General features: G+C 37.7%; 1 protein-coding gene across 2 annotated transcripts in view; it reads left to right on the plus strand.

Annotated features, from left to right (window-relative positions):
- The window catches only part of Kifap3 (kinesin associated protein 3), a 147,674-nt gene that overhangs the window by 77,161 nt on the left and 51,033 nt on the right, over positions 1-19,480 (plus strand). For both annotated transcript variants that reach the window (XM_005363986.3, XM_005363985.3), the window contains exons 12-16: positions 5,541-5,649; positions 7,059-7,171; positions 10,360-10,525; positions 11,352-11,477; positions 16,771-16,869. In XM_005363986.3, the coding sequence (XP_005364043.1) occupies positions 5,541-5,649; positions 7,059-7,171; positions 10,360-10,525; positions 11,352-11,477; positions 16,771-16,869 (613 nt within the window). The remainder of the gene's footprint in view (positions 1-5,540; positions 5,650-7,058; positions 7,172-10,359; positions 10,526-11,351; positions 11,478-16,770; positions 16,870-19,480) is intronic.

The raw sequence follows: 19,480 nt of genomic DNA on the forward strand, positions 1-19,480 counted from the left end.
ATTACCATCCCTGACTTCAAACTCTATTACAGAGCTACAGTGATGAAAACAGTGTGGTACTGGCATAAAAACAGAGAAGTCGACCAATGGAATCGTATAGAAGACCCGAATTTTTATTTTTTTTAAAAAGCAAACTATCTTTTTATATTTTACATACCAATTCCAATTCCCACTCCCTCCCCTCCTCCCTTCCTCTCTCCCTCCACCCAACTCACTATCTACTTCTCAGAGAGGGTAAGGCACATTGCTTTGAGGAAGGACCAAGGCCCTCCCTACTATATCTAGGCTAAACAAGGAATCCATCCAAAGAGAATGGGTTCCAAAAAGCCAATACAACCAGCAGAGATAAATCCTGGTGCCACTGTCAGTGGCCCAGCAGTCTACCTCAGCCATACAACTGTCACACACATTCAGAAGGACTAGTTTGGTCCCAGGCTTATTCCTTCCCTGCCCAGCTGGAGTTGATGAGCTCCCTTAGGCTCGGGTAAACTCTTTCAGTGAGTGTCCCCATCATGGTCTTGACCCCTTTGCTCATATTCTCGCTCCTCCATCTCTTCAACTGTACTTTGGGAGCTCAGCCCAGTGCTCCACTGCAGATCTGTGCCTCTGTTTCCATCAGTTGCTGGATGAAGGTTTTACAGTGACATTTAAGATATTCATCAGTCTGCCTACAGGGCAAGGCCAGATCGCCCCCCGCCTCAACTATTGCTTAGGGTCTTAACTGGGGGTCATCCTTGTGAATTCCTGGGAATTTCTTTAGTGCTAGGTTTCTTGCTAGCTCCATAATGGCTCCCTCAATCAAGATATCTCTTTCCTTGCTCTCCATCTCTGTCCTTCCCCCTTCTCCACCACCCTGTTCCCTCAAGTTGTCCTCCCTCCTTTTTTTCTCCCCCTTCCTCCCCTTCCACCCTCCCTTCCTTCCCCCACCCCCATGCTCCCAGTTTTGTCAGGAGATCATAAAATTTTGACAGTTTTTAAGGTTTTTATTTATTCTCTTCTTTTATCTTTCTGAAATGTTGATTGTTGAAGGAATACGAAATTATATTATATTGGAACTTTTAGTTATTTTAATTAAACAAAGTAGTAGTCTAGAATATACTTAAGTACATTTAAGGCCTATAAATTTTATTTCACACTGTCCAGTTTGGTCATACTTAGATAAAAGCTTACATGCTTTTGCTGTCAACCATTGTTCATTGCAAAATAAAAGAATAACAGAAAGGAAAACAAAAGTTAAATGAAAATAGAATATACCCTTCAGAAATTAGAAATGTGCTCCTATCCAGGGCAGCATTTGTGTTTCCAGTGGACTTTACACTTTCTGAGGGCAGCACACCGATTGACCTGTGTATTAGAGAAAGCCCTATCATGGTGGCAGTGTCCACAGGTCAATGGGACTTTTGTTCTTTTTGAATTACTGATATTATTTTTTCATTAAATATTAAAAATAAAGATCTTGGTGTATTACACTTGAATTTTTCAGAGAAGACAATAGTAAACCTGAAGGCAGAAATGCAGTGGCTCAGCAGTGACTCACATCTATTTTAGTGATCAGAGAGAACATAAGATGATATGTATGTGCTGTCTAGATTGCAAATAAAAGTATGGCTTGTAAAATGTGAGTCTTTCTCATCATTTCTGACTCATTCATAGTGCAGTGTTGTACAGTGTTTTACAGGATAGACCTGTAATTAGGTTAGAGTTCACATTCTGAAAATATTAAATGTCCAGAATAGGTGAGTGTGCATACAACATTCCTCATTATCTCACCCGGTATTGCATCACTTTTCTTCCTTTGTACTTTATTGCCTGTAATTATTCAATGTGTTCTCATTTTCTTTCCCTATTTGTTATTATTCATCAAAATTTGAGTTCAGGTCATCTTTTTTTATGTATGATCTTAATGGGCTCAGTGGGTGGATTGTTTCAGGTAAGCATATTTGGATAACCAGGAGTTAATGGTTGTAGTCTAATAATTGTTAAAAGTACACATTAACAGTTCATTGTTATTTAGACCTCTGAGCTGCATGTTTTGTTTAAATAGGTGCAAATGCCATCCAGATGCTTATAAAAGTATTTATTGGTAATAGAATGGCCAATCAAAGTACATGGTTAGGTAGTGATGTCATGGTGTTATTTAATATTTTGCCCTAGAACAGCATGCAAGAGTCGTCAGAGTGGTCCACATGTTTTCCACCACAGTTGTCCTGTTTGGCCCCACTTTGATCTGCATGCTTCTTTTTAGCTGAATGCTGGCAAACGTCCTTTCTGACAGCACTCTCTGCTCTTGCTGCCATTATCTGCTGAGTTCAGAAACCAGAGCATCACTTCAAACAAGAGAGCTAGGGAGTAGCCAGTCAGAAGAGATTCCTGCGGCATGCACAGTTCTGGCATAATCATTCAAAGATGTTTGAGTAGAGGGGGTGGGGGTGGAGGTGTATGAGAATACAGAGAGCTGTGGGGGTTGGCCTCTGGTCACTGGTAAATAAGTGAAGTCAGGTGCCAGAGAGTCTAGACACAGTGATTTCAGTCTTGGGTCTTTGGTATCTGATACTCAATATGGGACTTGTCTGATTGAACACTATTGCTTCTTCATTGCACAGGCTGAAGACCTTTTAGTGCTTTCCTGTTAGATTAGTAAAAGATGAAAACAGACAGTTAAAACAGAACAAATCTAGTTTTAATATTTCCTAGTTGTCAGTAATTACTCTTGTGTTTGAAGTACCGTGGGTAGCAATCAAATTAAAGACAACCGCACTGTGGCTCTTGGAGTTTGAATTAAGCTGGTTTTAGACTTGAGTGCTTTAAAATGGAAGTGTTCTCATTATGATGAAGCAATGATTTTCTATTAGGATACATTTCACTCATACTTAAATTTTCTCTCAGTTTTGCAGATGGGATAATAAATTTTTCAAACCAGATGTTATTTTAAAAACATATCTGATTGTTTCTACAAGAGATTTAGCAAGGAAATTATTTTTTTAATCCATAGCTTCTAAATATGTCATCTGTAACCTCATTTTTCAAGGGTAATTTTTATACTTCAGGGCTAATTTGAAGTAAATATTTATTACAATATTTTACCTTCTTAAAGCATTGCTTCAATGTAATAGATTTTCATTATAAAAAGTTTTATATTAGTAAAAGTTCTAAAGGGAGATAGCAGTAACAGATTTTGAATTATATTATGAAAATGTAGTCATGTTAATTAGTGGATAATCGCCTGCATTTTTGCTAATTTGTTTATTTTTAATTGGCTGACAGAAGATCTGTTAAATACATATCCAGTAAATTAAGATAATTTTATTTTTGGCTTAGAGTCTCTTTATAGTACACATTACTACGTGTTAATGATCTTTTACTCAGAGATTCATTAATGACACATTTGTGGTTTGTGACCTGCCCTCTGGGGAGGACATGATACATGCCAGTATTATATAGTTTCTGCATATAAATTACCACCATGCTATTAGAGTTGTGCATGACAATTGGAATAGAATAGTGCTTTTCATTAATTTTGTTCTCAAGCTATTGGTTGCTCACAAGAAAAGTTTATTGATTTTGACTGTATTGACTGTATGACTTTTTTATAGATATCTGGAACTAACACAGAAAGTAATTAAAACCATAGCTTTCAGACCAGATTCTAAAATAAAAACTTATTCACTTTACTATATACAAAATAAGAATTTAAAAAACAAAAAACGAGACCATGAATTTGAGAGAGTATTGTGGTGGGGGGTGGAGTACATGGAAAGAATTAGAGGAAAGGAAGGAAATGGTGGAAATAATGCAATTATAATCTCAAAAAATAAAAATATAATAGAAATAGTATAAACCTTATTAATGAAAATATGTGATTCTAAAAGGTATTTTCCTAAAATGTAACATGGAAATATTTAGGTTATATGTCTTAGAATGTTTCAAATGTTTTATCTTTATTATATCTATCTTATAAAGCTTATATGTTCATATCTTTATCTCTTATAAGCAGTTTTGACTTACCAAAAATATCTTTACTTAATATGTAACTAATTTAGCTTGTTGATTTCCCCAAGAAGAGTGTTTTCTGAATTGTGTAGGTCTGCTCACTTACACCTACTGACATGGAGCTGGGGAGATAGCCCAGTCGTAAAATGTCTTCCACACACTCAGAAAGTCCCGACTTTGATTCCCAGCAACCATATTTTAACAAAGAAAAAGCCTGGAGTGATGGTCCAAGCTCTAGGGAGGCTGTGGGGAAATGCTGGTCAGCCAGACTAGGCCACTTGTGAATTCCAGGTTCCAATAAGAGACAAGATGGGCAGCACCTGAAGAAGGATCCACAAGGTTGTCATGTGACCTCCATGCACCTGCACACTCACACAAAGAAACACGTGCTTATATACATAATGACTAAATCACTATTGGCATACATAGCTTGTCTCTTCTGACCTGACTTCTGTTTGTTACTTCTCAAGCCCTCTCTTCATATCTGTCTATCTGATTTTCTTTTCTCATTTTCTATCGATGGACAAGTTTCAGTATGTAGTCTGCAGCTCTAGAAATCAGCCATATGTAGCAGTTTCTAATAGACATCCAATAAACACATAAGCTTAGGCCTTGATTATAGCTTCTAGCCTGTAGTTAGACTCATTGGCAGCTTAAACTCCACCAGTGTCAAACCCGAAGTACTTTTTTTCCCTTTTTAGCTTCCAACGTTTTCACTAGATGTTGGCAACACCATCCCTAACATTCTCAATGCAGGATCCCAGGATTCATCTTTGGTTCCTTTCCACCATTAGCCCCACTATCTAGTCAGTTATTAAGTCCCACTTTGATTCTCTTCTCTAAATATATCTAATCAGTTCTTTTATTTCTACCCCAATTGCACAACATAGCTGGCACAGGTAGCCATCATTTTAGTTGAGTTTTTCCTCTGCATATATGTTTTTTTACTCACTTATTTATTTTTGTGTAATCTTTCTTTGTAAATTTAAATAAAATGTGATTCTAATCTCTGTGTGTTACAAAACAGTTTGTCCTGATTTATACTTTATTTCCTGACTCTTGTCCTCAGAAACGTTAAGTAATTTTGGTGTGTCCTTAGGATGAAGCCCAGAGTCCTTCACGTGTTACAGGAGCTGCAGGATCTAGCTCTAGCCCTCTCAGCCCCTTTTTCATCAGCCGTGCCTGGCTTCCTTCAGTTCTTCAGAACAGTTGTGCTCCTTGCTCCTTTGTCACATTTATATGAGCTGTTTTCTTCATTTGAACTGCCCAGCTTCCAGGCAATATTTTTAGTTCCTTAATGTGCTGAGGTGTTGCTTGATGTTTCCTAGCATTCTCTACACTCCTTGGAAATTCCTATTTACTACTGGCCATTTAGTTATTTGTTACCACCTATTTACTCATTGTGGCTATTTAACAGTTAAAGCTTTCCAATTTGTAATGAAATGTAGATTACCTTATTTCCAATGTATAATTTAAGAGAATACTTAATACTTCTACTTCTGGGTCTTGTTTTGGTGTTTTGAATAATATATAACTTTGTTTCTTGCTAGTTAATGAAGATGCTCTTTGAATGTTCAGATGAACGGATTGACTTGGAGCTGATTTCTTTCTGCATTAATCTTGCTGCTAACAAGAGAAATGTCCAGCTCATCTGTGAAGGTCAGTGCACAGAGCTTCACAGGTAGCCTTTTAAACACATGGTAACTTGCATATAATGAGAAATAGATAATAAAAGGAAGAAAGAATACAATGTAAACATATGCTTCTAAGTTTCTTCAGTATGCTTATACTTCTTTTTTTATTTAAATTTATTTATTTATTAAGGATTTCTGCCTCCTCCCCGCCACCGCCTCCCATTTCCCTCCCCCTCCCCCGATCAAGTCATCCTCCCTCATCGGCTCGAAGAGCAATCAGGGTTCCCTGACCTGTGGGAAGTACTTCTTATGGGTCTCATAGGATATCCTTTTCTGATGGATATGCTCCTTGGTAATATTTAGTACACAAATCAGCTTGCATTTATTTTAAAGGTAATGAACTATAAGAATATGAGGATATTGTTTCTATAGTATCCTGATAAAATGACTTACCTTACTCAGGATGTTTCAATGTCTACTGGCCATCAGTGTTTACTTATGATGAGTACATGTTCATTATAAAAAATACAAATGAGCAAGCACAAAAACCTTAAATCTTTATTCTTATCACGCAGAAACTAATATAATCAATTTTTGTATAATGCTTTTATAAAATTTTTAATAAAAGTGATTTTTCTCTATATACTTTATAAAATGGTCTTATAAAAATAATATTTTGACTATCATCCTATATGATAAAATGCTTTTATAAATGTGGGCTAACAAGAGGGCTTGGTAGATAAAGGAACTTGACACACAAACCTTTTGACCTAAGTTCAATCCATATAAGATCTGACTACTCAAAGCTGACCTCTTACCTCCACATTCATGCCATAACACACACAAGCATGCAAACATGTTCACACATGCACAAAAACAATATTAGCAAACATTTTAAAACTCAAAGCATAAGTGAGCTATGATTTTGTCATTATCTACTCTTTTGCATAGTTATCTTGTTGCCCTTCTTTTCAAGCATTAACAGTGCTGTAGAAACTATCCTTTCTCTAACTCTATGTTTCCAGTTTTATATTTTTAGAAGTCCTAGAAGTATAATAATTTTCAAAAGTGTTTTTTATTTGTGGAACATAATCCAAAGCCAAGAAAGCATATACTATATGAGCCTATTTTGATAAAGCTCTAGATCATAAAGCTCAACTGTGTCTAAAAAAAATAAATAAGAGAAGCAAAAGAAGGGGTGAAGGAAAATAGTTGTGTGGGAAGATAAAATTGAAAGGCAGGGCACGGGAAGGAACAAGAATATTCTATGCATAGTTTGTATGGTGTGTGTTTGGGTTACACAGCACACGCATTTGTCTGATTCAGATTGTATACTTAGGGATCCCGCATTGTATTAGATGTACCCCAAACAAAAGCCATTTAAGCTTAATGTCACCTCAGTGTGGTCCAGAAATTTCCATTTTTCTGTTTTAGGAAACGGGCTAAAGATGCTCATGAAAAGAGCGTTGAAGCTCAAGGACCCCCTGCTGATGAAGATGATCAGAAATGTCTCCCAACACGATGGACCCACCAAAAGTTTGTTCATTGTGAGTAGCTTCCAGCTTAAAACCTTGAGACCCTAGTCTTAAGCTCTTCCTGGGTTCTCTTCAAACATTTACTCAGGACTCAAGCCACCTCTGCGCTTGGGAGAACCTTTATGAGCTTAACTTAAAGACACTAATGAGTAAAATTCTCAAACGATTAAATGAAGAAAATATTCAGAACTGGTATCCACAAAAGAGAACAAGAGGCATCTCTCTTTCTGAGTCTCACTTCCCTCAGTCTACAGTGTTTGCAAGGAAAAAAAAAAGAACCCTTGGAAGAGGCTGTTAGGAAAAGGAAGAAGACAGGAGTAAGGTAATGACAGGAGTGGATATAATCAGAATTGTTATATCTGTGCATAACTGTGTTATAACAAAGCCCATTAATGTGAACAGTTAAAAACAGTGATTTAACCTAATTAAATTACTCTCTGACAACCTGAGTTTAATCCCAAAACCCATACACTGGAAAGAACCAACTCCTTAAGTTGGTGTCTGACCTCCATGCATATGCAGTCGTCTGCACATGTATGCATGCATACATACATATATTTCCATATTAATATTTTGCATGAGTTTGGTACATTTTCTCCTTCAAGTTGTCCTCTAACTTCCATATGATACAACATACACAGCACAAATGTAAGCAATAAATGATAAAAAAATATGGGACAAAACAAAAATTCTTTAGCTTCAAAAAGTAGTTGGAGTCCCTGGTTTGCTGTCCTCTGCTTTGATGGACGTACAGTGCAAAGGCCCAGCATGGCAGACACATGTGCATTGCCAAGGGTGCTTCCTGTTACTATGTCACTGTTTCCCCAGAGTTCTGAAGGAGAAAGCTAATGAGCAAAATAGTAAAGAACCCAAGGTCTGACACAGATGCTTGGGCAAGTCTTTTAACCTCCATGAACCTCACTGTTTCTCCTGTGGACTACAGAAAGAGCCCTGTTCTCAAGGAGCCATGATAATAATGAAGTGTTGAGAAACTCCTGCTGTAACTGAGTGCTGAGACAAATTAGCTGTCATGATTACTTTACTTAAAATCCATTCCAGAGTTAAAGCTTTATTCACGTGCCTATTATAGAACACACATCATCAATTTGTAAATACTTCAAAAAGATGAAACAAACAAAAAAGAAAAGACAAAAGAGGTAATTCAGATATCCCTAGTGCCTAAATTCTCTGATCATGAACTAGCCCAAAATAGGGAATTTTGACCCAGAGATTTTGAGAACAATACAGTTTAAGCTACAGTAAGAAGTTACTGAGTAGTTGGCATCCTGCTAAAGTTGGTAGGATGGTTATTGATCAGTCATTCCTACTGTTATGTGTTCTTATGAGAGTCAGGATTTCTGAGGTAATTTAAGTCCAATAACCCAGATGTAAGAGAGCTTGAAAGGGCTGTGCCCGGCTATGTTGTGTCTTAATCAAACGATTCTACTGCTCTGTACTAGTGAGCTTTAATTTACTTCATATGGGAATGAAATGACTGAGCATGCATTTGCTAAATCTTCACAAGTGGTTGTATTGTGCAACCAGGAAGTACACTGCTGCTTCAGGTGATTGCAGGGCCCAGCACCATGTATGTCAGGAACAAGGACAGAAATTAGTCTTCCTGCCTCCTGGCTGCTCCAGCCCAACCCACTTAGCTTCCCATTTTTGGACAGTTGCACCAACTATTGCTTGGGTGTTGCTTCCCAGAGTGAGGGTCATTTTGTTATCTGTTTGTTTCTCTGAAAATGTGTCTATACTGACATCTGGACATCAGTGGATAGCTGATGTTAGAAATCCGTGTCTTCAACAGAGAGAGCATAAACAATATATCCACATTCCCATTACCCAGGCTTATGTTCAGATCTTCTTATTCATCTGTACCTGCTTAATCCAGAATTCTTTCTCCATTACCTACCACAACTTACCAGATACCACATCCCCATACTCTGCAGTAATAGGCTATAAAATCTTAAAGATGGTAGATCAGCTTGATACTTCCATTAGAAGCAAATTTATCTAAATGTTCTTTCTGTTGTAATGAAGGCTGCTTGATCGTTCGGTTGCTTGGCCCCAAAATAATCACACAGAGACTATATTACTTAAATCACTGCTTGGTCCATTAGCTCTAACTTCTTATTGGCTAACTCTTAATTTAACCCATCTCCATTAATTTGTGTATCACTATGCGAGTGTTGCTTATGGGCAAGGTTCAGCGTCTGTCTCGGGCCAGGGATACATGCCTTCTCTCTGCCTCTGCCTCCTTTCTCCTAGCATTCAGTTTAGTTTTCCCCGCCTACCTAAGTTCTGCCCTATCAATAGACCAAGGCAGTTTGTTTATTCATTAGCCAATAAAAGCAACACATAGACAGAAGGACCTCCCACACCATCTTTTCAAAAGTGTCCAGTTTATCCAGGTACAAAAGTGAAAACTTAACCACTTTGATTTCTTCATTTGCTTGCCACATAGAGAGTCTCAGAATGCTGTTGATGACTTATTGAATGCATTGTGAGAACAGGTTTTATATTTTCCCCAACATTTCTGCCACAATAACAATATTAATCACATTTAGCAGGTACTTAGTATTTGTTGAGTATATTAGTATTAAATAAATTCTCTTTGACTTGAAATCTAACTTCCAGCCATACGATATTAAGATTTATTTCTAAGCAATGACAATAATTGCTTTAATATATGTGAAGTAGCTACTGTGTAGATGATAGTTCCAACATTATATTCTTAAAAGGAATCATCCTATTTTCAGAAATTGAAGTTTCCTTAAGGTTCACAGCAAGTGATGGATCTGTGAGTTGAGATCAAGTCTTCCTGAATCAAGGGTCTGCAGGTTTTGACCAGAGAGGAGAAAACATCCCTTCTTCCCTTATCGATGGTCCTTTGTACACAATTACCAAAATCATTTATTTCAACATGCTGGGGAAAGAAAGAAAGAGAGAGAGAGAGAGAGAGAGAGAGAGAGAGAGAGAGAGAGAGAGAGAGAGAGAGAGAAAAGGAAAGCCCACTCCTCATTGTAATGTTACAGCTGTCCAGTCAGCATGCCCTCTCTGGAGCTTACCATCGGATCCTTAACAAGTTAACTCAGTTAAATTGAGAACTATGTTTTGTTTTGCTTTTTTTTTTCCTAGCAGCTACTAGATTAGATCCCTTCCTACATTTTAACTATGTTGCGATTCTGCTTCCTCAGGATTATGTTGGGGACCTTGCAGCCCAGATTTCCAGTGATGAAGAGGAGGAGTTTGTAATTGAGTGTTTGGGAACTCTGGCAAATCTGACCATCCCAGACCTAGACTGGGAGCTGGTTCTAAAGGAGTACAAGCTAGTTCCGTTCCTCAAAGATAAGCTGAAGCCAGGTCTGTGTCCATGTTACAGATTTTTTGCTTAAGCTCTGGGTTTTGGATAGGGTTGCTCACCAAGTATTGTATGAGTCCGTTGTTCTAGGCAGCACACTATTCCAACAGTGTTGTTTTTAGAAAGACTATTACCAAGCCCCCTATTTTCTATAAGTCCTCATTTGTCCTAAGTCGTCATAAAGTGATTTCTTTCTTTTCTTTTTTTCTTTTCTTTTCCTTTCTTTCTTTCTTTCTTCTTTTCTTTCTTTCTTTCTTTCTTTCTTTCTGTTTGTTTTTTGGTTTTTTGCTTTCCTGAGACAGGGTTTCTCTGTAGCTTTGGAGCCTGTCCTAGAACTCACTCTTTAGACCAGGCTGGCCTTGAACTCACTGAGATCCGCCTGCCTCTGCCTCCCAAGTGCTAGGATTAAAGATGTGTGCATCACCACTACCCAGCTAAGAGTGATTTCTTAACATTAGTTTCTCTTCCCTATTTATTTTTGTTTTTAGATTTTTACTGTCTTTTTTATTAACAAGTGTCCCCCCATGTATACATGCAGATGTGGAAGCTCACACACAGTAAAGAGTCTTCTACCATCTGCTTACAATATCTTTCAGTTGTATTTTCAAATATAATATTTGCACCATCCTATTGTCTCACCAGTTCTACAGACTATCCTGGAGAAACATGAAAAAATCTGAAATAAAAAGACAAGGTTATAAGCATGTCAGATATCCATTGGATGGGTTTAACATCTTTTAGTATCTTTTCTATGCACTTAAATTTGACAGAACAAATGGGTTTCCTCAAGACACTCAATGCAAACCTTCCCTGTCTTGACTTTGCCAGGTGCTGCAGAGGATGACCTTGTTTTGGAAGTGGTTATAATGATCGGAACTGTGTCTATGGATGACTCATGTGCTGCACTTCTAGCAAAATCTGGAATAATCCCAGCACTCATTGAACTGCTGAATGGTAACTCACATTTTCGTGCCAATGTATAAAGGATATTATTTTAAATTTAAAATGTAAAATACAGAATCTACCATGTTATGTGTGTTTTTCTGGGGACCAGCCTCAGCAGAGAAGTGGATCTCGAATCTGGGATGTCTGGAAGGTGAAATGAGTACACGAACACAGGATGCTTTGCCATCTCTTCAGTATTTTCTTTCTTTAATCATAGAATTAGCTAAATTATGTAGTATCAAAAATGAACTAAATAAGCTACTAACTAGGATAGGATAGAATAATATGAAAGGACTTGAGGTTGCTGCTAAGGACATTACTATGAAGCAATTCTGTACCAATTTCATGTGCATTTCCCTCCTTTCCCAGATTCAACAAGTATTACTGAATCACTTCTTTCTGTCTAACTTTTTTTGGTTTGAGTTGTGTTTTTTTTTGTTCACAACTCTTTCTTTTTATATCTTAACTTCTCAGTAAGAACATTAACTTGGAAGCTGATTCTAAACATATTTTCTTTTAGATCCACAAGTTATTGCCCCTGAACCTGTCAGAAAAATAAGTGTCCTATATCTATCTTCCCTTCTCAACGCATGTAACCATTGAACACTTGAAATGAAGTTGTCAGGACTGAGGACCTGAATTTTCAATTTAATTTAAATTGAACTAGCTACAATAGTGTGAGGGTACAATATTAGTGGGGAGCTAGAGTCTTCCCTTACTTGTATCTCTCTTAAGGGTCTAGGGCTCATTATTTTCCCATTTCAGATCAAATTTATCTGAAATTAGCATTGTTTCATTGGGGTAATTTTCTATTCCATCTTAGAGATTAAAAGTAGCTAATTATATGAAAATTAAACTTGCTAGTGTGAGACATCTAAAAAATGCACACTTCTTATTCTCAGCCCTTCCAGTGCCATTTATAAGATATATATACATTTTATTAATTTTAGTAGACATTTTGAAGTATACTATACATAAAGAAAATCCACAAATTATAGGTTTATATTCAGTGACCTCTCAAAGTAAACATAGCCATACAGTATTACCCATGTAGGGAAGTAATTATTACTGGCACTCTAGAAGTGCATCTGCTGTTTTCTCAATCATTAATGTTTCCATTGAGAGATTTCTATCTTCTGAACATTCTTCCTGAGAATTTCACATATGTGTACAATAAAATATGATCATCCCATTTCCCCCTCTAGCTTTTTTCATGCCCTCCTCAAGACACTCTCTTTCCAACTTCATTTTTTATTTTATTTTATTGATTTTATTAAGCGCTACATTTTTCTCTGCTCCCCTCCCTGCCTCTCCCCTCCCCTTCAACCCTCTCTCAAGGTCCCCAGTTTACTCAGTGTAGTAATAGGAGCGGCGGGCTGCGTCCCCAGCACCCCTGCCACCTGCTAGCTTATGCCCCGAAATAACAACACACAAACTGTATTCATTTAAACACTGCTTGGCCTATTAACTCTAGCCCTTACAGGCTAATTCTCTAATAATCTGTGTAGCATCAGTCTTACCGGGAAAGATTCTAGCCTACGTCCATCGTGGGTTGGAGCTTCATCGCGTGTGCCTCAGAGAGCAGAGCTCTAGCATCCTCCCAGGAGAGGGGAGCATGGTGTCTCTCTGAGCTCACTTCCTCTTCCTCCCAGCATTCTGTTCTGTTTACTCCTCCCACCTATGTTTTAACCTCTCAGGGCCAAGCAGTTTCTTTATTGCCTAACCAATGAAATCAACAGATTAATATATGACACTCCCACATCAACTCAGGAGATCTTGTCTTTTTCTACTTCCCATGTAGATTAGATCTATTTATGTCTCTCTTAGGGTCCTCATTGTTGTCTAAGTTCTGTGGCATTGTGATTTGTGCGCTGGTTTTCTTTGCTTTATGTCTAAATGCCACTTATAAGTGAGTATATGTGATAATTGTCTTTCTGGGTCTAGGTTACCTCACTCTAAATGATGTTTTCTAGCTCCATCCATTTTCTTGAAAGAGTAAAGATGTCGTTATTTTTTTCTGCTGTGTAGTACTCCATTGTGTAAATGTACCACATTTTCTAACTTCATTTTTTTATAACCCATTAAATCCAGTTAGTGCTGCCCTTATGTGCATAGGTGTGGCCATCCACTGGGAAACCTAGCAATGGCTACTTCCTCAAAAGAGTGAGCAACTGTTCCCTCTCCAGCAGCTGTTCACTGCTAGTAGCTCCTCAGTAAGGGGTGGAGCTAGCTGGATGTGGTGGGTCTTAGACAGGCAACCGTGGCTACTATGTATGCATTATTGCACTAGGCATGCGATGTCCAGAAAACAGCATTGCACAGCACCCTCCCCATCACTTGGCTCTTGATATTCTTTCCACCTCTGCTTCCATAGTGTTACCTGAGCCATGTTAGTAGTCCAGGAAATTGAGATGTCCCATTAGGGTGAAGCACTTAAGTCTCTTTTTCTCAGACTTTGAACAGTTCTGCATATCTCTGTTGCCTGCTGTTCACTGCAGGATTGAGCTTTTCTAACCAAACCTGACAAGAACCTGGATCTATGGCATAAGCATAAATACTTAGAAGGCTATTCGACAGCATGGCCGTTTAGCAGAGGGTCTATGACCTTTCTAACTGTGAGCTTTGACTGGGATTATAGTACCAGGCATGAAATTCCTTTTTATGGGACAGGCCTCAAACTCAGAAGGTGGTTAGTTATCTCACAACATTATTGCCACTATGTACTAAGAGGCACATCTTTTCTGGCAGATTGGTGTTGTACTTTCTATGCAGAGTCTGGTGTTAGGTTAGTTCATTGATGTCTTTTCTCTCCCAGTAGCATTCATAGCACTTTGGCTCTGTGAAAACTAGACAACAGGAAATTTCCCAGTCAGTTGGAGATTAGATTTAGTGTCCTGAAGCCAAAATGTACACTGTCTTTAGCAGTAGAGTCTTACCATGTGGTTATGGTGGGTAACAAAGAACAATAACAATAGCCTGTATTTTTAGAGACCTTTGGGCACCAAAAACTCACTGGGAGGTATTCCATGCCTTCTACTGCAATTTTTAGCTATTAATCTGTCTTCTGGAACCCATATAGGGTAATTTTATTCTCTCTTTGTTCTTTAAGTTATATTTTGAAATTAGCATAGTAACTAGTGAGTTTCCATAAAGGGTTTCATACATCCTTCATTTTGGTTTACCTGCCTCTCTCTCCTATGCCCTCACCCCCATTCTCACTTTCTCCTTTAACCCCCAGTGTTTGGACCTCTTCTTCCATTGCACATGTGTTCTGCTGCACCTCCACTTACGTGTTGTGTTGTGAACAGTAGGTTTCCATGTGGCTTTTCATAGCTCTTTCCTTTCATTAGCCTGTCCTTCACTCCGTGGCTTCCCCCACACCCTATGCCCCTCCCTACTAAGTCTTTCCACTCCTATATTCACTCACTGCTTTGGCGTCACCTGCAATCTCTTATTTCCTCTCCCTTACATATCCTCACAAGACCCTTTCTAGTTTCCTGGCTTCCATTTGCGCTGCATGTTAAAACACAAGAGTTAAAGCTAGTATCCATATCAGAGAAGAAATGTTTATCTTTCTGGTCTTGAATAATATCACTGATAATTTGACTTTGCTTAGTTTTTAACTATGTACATAAAATTGGGCTGATTTATGAGATCCATCTATGTTACGTATAGGCTTTCTCTTTTCCATTGCCATATATAGTATTATAAATATATGCTTATCTATTGTATCATTGATGGGTTTTGTGATATGGGGCATATGGAAGAGTAACTATTACAAATAATGTTTCCAAAGCCTTTCCTTTGGCCATTAGTGTTTGTGCTTGTTTCTATCAGGTGTGTATCTAAAAGGAGACTTGCTGGTCAGAGAGTTGGCATTATGTTTAGCTTTCAGTAAATGGTGCAGTCTGTTTCCCAGTGTGGTTGTGTCTGCTTCAGGTCCAGTTACCAGTGCAGGACAGTTAAAGCTACTCAGCCACCGCCACTCTCAGCCCTGTCAGTCCATTAGGTGAAGCCTTCCTACCGTTATCTCCTTGTGTTGTTAACTTAACTTTCCCCAGTAATCAATGAAATTGACCTCTAGTTTGTGTTTATTGTTCATTTAGGTTGGGCATGGCCAATAAAATGAATTACTTATTTGAGTCTATTATATATTTTCTTTTCTGATTTTTTTAATTTGCTTTGTAATTTAATATTTTACAAGACCATCTAATAATATAGTCATATTTCAAAGTATTCCATTTCAGAAATGTAATATGTACATATTTACTTTAATATACCCTTCCCACAGCCAGAAGTTCATAGATTAGAACTAATTAAAAGACTCTAGATAGTTGGGTTGTGAAAATGAAGACAATGTAGTGGACAGAAGGTGAAGATCTCGTGAAGCTGCAGGGAGTTAGAACATGACCCGTGTCTCAGAATGCTCTGCTGCAGTTTAACTGAGAGTGCTGAGGTGTTTAAGTTAGTAGCAGCTTAGTTTCACTGTGTTTGCATATTCTCTAGTATGTACTTACCACAAGGTGATATGTAGAATTTTCTTAACTGTATAGGAGAAAAGGATCATGTACACTTCCAGTGTTTAAAGTCTTGTAGAGCAAAGCCTATGTGGAAAGAGATTGGTGGACAGTCTGAGTAATTTAAGAAGTTAGTGTTGGAAATCATCTTAGGCAGGTTAGACGTGAAGAGGCTCACAGTTTAATACACATGGCTAGCTAGACACTGTTTCCCAGGAAATATGTTTCTAACATGTCATTGAACTGTTGCCAAGAGTATATGGCAAAATTACTCTATCAGTAAATCACATTTACTGTTAAATTACAAGTTTATCATATTAAATATTTATTATATTATTTATATCATCATAAAATATAAATATAAGTAGCCTTTATGATAGCATTTTATCATTATAATTGGATTGAAATAAAAATACCTCTTTTAAGCCAATATATGTAAAGTGTAACTTGGTGAATAATATTCACCAAAATGTCTTTTTATAATAGTCCATTTTCTTTTTCTTTTCTTGAGCTTCTGGGGTCAAACCCAGGTTGTCATAAATACTAGGCAAGTGCTTTATCACTGAGCTGAATTCTACCCCAGTAGATCAATTCCTAATTAAGACTTAAACTCTAGAAGGCATCCTTTTGTCAGTGCTTTTTCCATGTGAAATCAACATGGGGTGGTGATTAACTCAAGTGCTGTTGTTTGTCTGCCTGTCACTATCACTCTGTTGTTTCCCAAATGTTTTAAGTTCAGTGTATAAATACAGAATTCTGTCATGGAAGCTTCTGTTTCCTTTCAGCTCAGCAAGAAGATGATGAATTTGTGTGTCAGATAATTTATGTCTTCTACCAGATGGTTTTCCATCAGGCCACAAGAGATGTCATAATCAAGGAAACACGTATCCTTTCAATGTTTAAAATATTTAACCATTTACAATTGCAGAAACATTCGGTTTTGGTATTTTCTTTCAAATGTTGAAATGCTGTAGAAAACAGCAGACTTAGAAATGAATTTAAATGGCAGTTTCTCTTCTATGGCAATTGTTTGCATAAAAGTAGTACGAAATAAAGGAAATCTGAAATCGGCAGTATTCCAGAATCAGAACCTCTGTAAATGCCACCAGTGTAAACCTCCACTTCAGCTAACAGACCACAGACCAAACTAAGTACACAAGACTAGCCTAGAAAATGGTGCCTGTAGCATTCCTGCTATCTCCAACAACAAGAGTCTCCATTTCAACTGTTCTCTCACAACTTCATATATAAGCCTCAGAGGGGCTTCCTGAAGGAAATCCAAGACATCCACACCCCGCTTGCCTTCATGGACTCTCTCTGGAACCTTGTTGCAACCCTCCATAAGGCCATAAATCCTCATTTTGCACATTTGCAAAACCAGTCCATGTGGACAATGACGGGGCACACATCCACTTGAATGCTAGTATATCCCCCTTGCACTGGTATCTCTGTTCTCCTGAGTTGCTGTTTTTTTTTTTTTTTTCAGGAGGGTGTCCTGGAGACTTGCTGTTTTCAGAGGGAAGTCTTAGTTTGAAGTTTTGCATTGTAGAACCTGTAATGGATGGAGTCCATAGAAATGCCTTCAAAGCTCCTCTCCTATTGTTCTATTGTCTGACTGAAAATTACTTCACTTTTTCTTAATATTATTGATCTCTTTAGCACCCAGAGCCTCTCTATGTTAAGCTGTAATTGCACTCCTACTCCTGATCAATCTGTATCTTTTCCACAGCTTTGCTATTTGTTCCAAAACACACACACACACACACACACACACACACACACAAGCAGCTAAAAGCAGCAGAAAGATTTTTCAGCCTGAATCCTCCACCAAATGATTAGTCTGTTAACTTTGAATTCTCCTTCACTCAAATTTTCAGAACACAGACAAAACATCAAAGTATTCTTGAAGCTTTGGTAGTGAGTATAGCCTTTAAAGACTAAGGTGTCTCTTTAGCCCATAAAAAATTATTTATGAAAGGTTAAGACATAAAACAGAATGACAAGTCATGTGTTACTAGGGGACTTCTTGAAAAGACAACCTATTTTATCTTAAAAGATTTTTGTGAGTTCTAAATCGGGCTTCACTTACAGGGGCTAAGACTAGCATTTACCTCTGTGTATAAACATAGATACTTAGAAGGTCGTTTGATGCCTTATCAGTTTATCTAAACAACAGTAGTCAGTGTTCTCTAGAGCCTATAATACTTCCAGGCTTGGGTTTTTGACTGAGTTTGCAGTGTCTGGCATGGGTTCTCTCCTATGAAGCAGGCCTCAATCAAGAAGACAGTGTTTAGTTTCCCCCATAACAGTCATGACTGTTACACAGATGGGCTCATCTTGCCTGGCAAATTGATTTTGTTGTTCATAGAGCTGAGAAAGTGGTAAGCCCTTCGATACCATTTTTCTCCTGGCAGCCATTGTATCACCTTCTGGCACTTTGAAGGCCAGCCAGCAAGGAGATGCTTCCCACCTCAATTGCCACTCAGCTTCTCAATATCTTACAACTAAGTTGTGTTTTGTCTTATGTAGTTAAGGTCTTATCATCTGCTTTTTGTGGACCCTCAACAGTAATGACAAGAGCATGTTTTGTTTTGGAGGCCTTCATGGTCTGTCTCCCTGACCAAAAACAAATCAGGAGGTCTCCCACATGACACTGGGGATTTTATTTAGTAACTCACTGCCTCTAGAAGCAACATTGTGTAGATGTTCAGAGAATCTCCCTTCAAATTCGTGTGAGTGTATGTTGTAAAATATTTCCATACAACTTAACGTTTTAATTATTACCTTTTAAAAATGAGTGCTTACCTGAAATTTATATATTTGTTTCATTTCCTTGGCTCCTATCTCTGCTTGTATTCTATGTTGTTATGCTCTTGAATTGACTTCTACCTATAATGAGGTATTTTTATATGTAGTAAATATATAAATGATAAAATAGGGTTATCTGAAAATAACAGCTTCTCATTTTACTGATAATTTAGCAAAATATCGAATTCTGGGTTGACACTTATTCTCTTTGGCAATTTAGAGGCATTTGCCATCCATTTTGCATTGCTTCCAAGGAGAGCTCTGTAGTTAAAGTTCTTACTATCCTAATTTTGAGAACAGTTTAATTTCCTTTGTCCTAGAGTGATTAGGTCTTTTGGGCAGAAAAACTAAAAGAATGTTTACTTTCTTTAGCATCAAGTTGTTTTGCTGTAAGTAGACTTAGAAACCACAGTAAAATTTTTCAAATGTACTTTTCACATATAAAGTTTCCCCAACCCCCTGGAAAGTTCTCTTGAATTAGTTTCTATTATTTATTATATTCTATTGCTTTGGATTTTGTCTTAGGGATTTAAATTTGCAGTTCCTTATCTATTTTTTATTTATTGTGTATTGTGTCTACATGTTCCTGTGTGTATAGGTGCATGTGTCTGTGCAAGTGGATAGGCACGTGTGTGTGTGTGTGTGTGTGTGTGTGTGTGTGTGTGTGTGTGTGTGTGTGTGTGTGTG

The sequence above is a fragment of the Microtus ochrogaster genome (genome assembly GCF_000317375.1).
Source record: "Microtus ochrogaster isolate Prairie Vole_2 chromosome 6 unlocalized genomic scaffold, MicOch1.0 chr6_random_2, whole genome shotgun sequence".
Lineage (NCBI taxonomy): Eukaryota > Metazoa > Chordata > Mammalia > Rodentia > Cricetidae > Microtus > Microtus ochrogaster.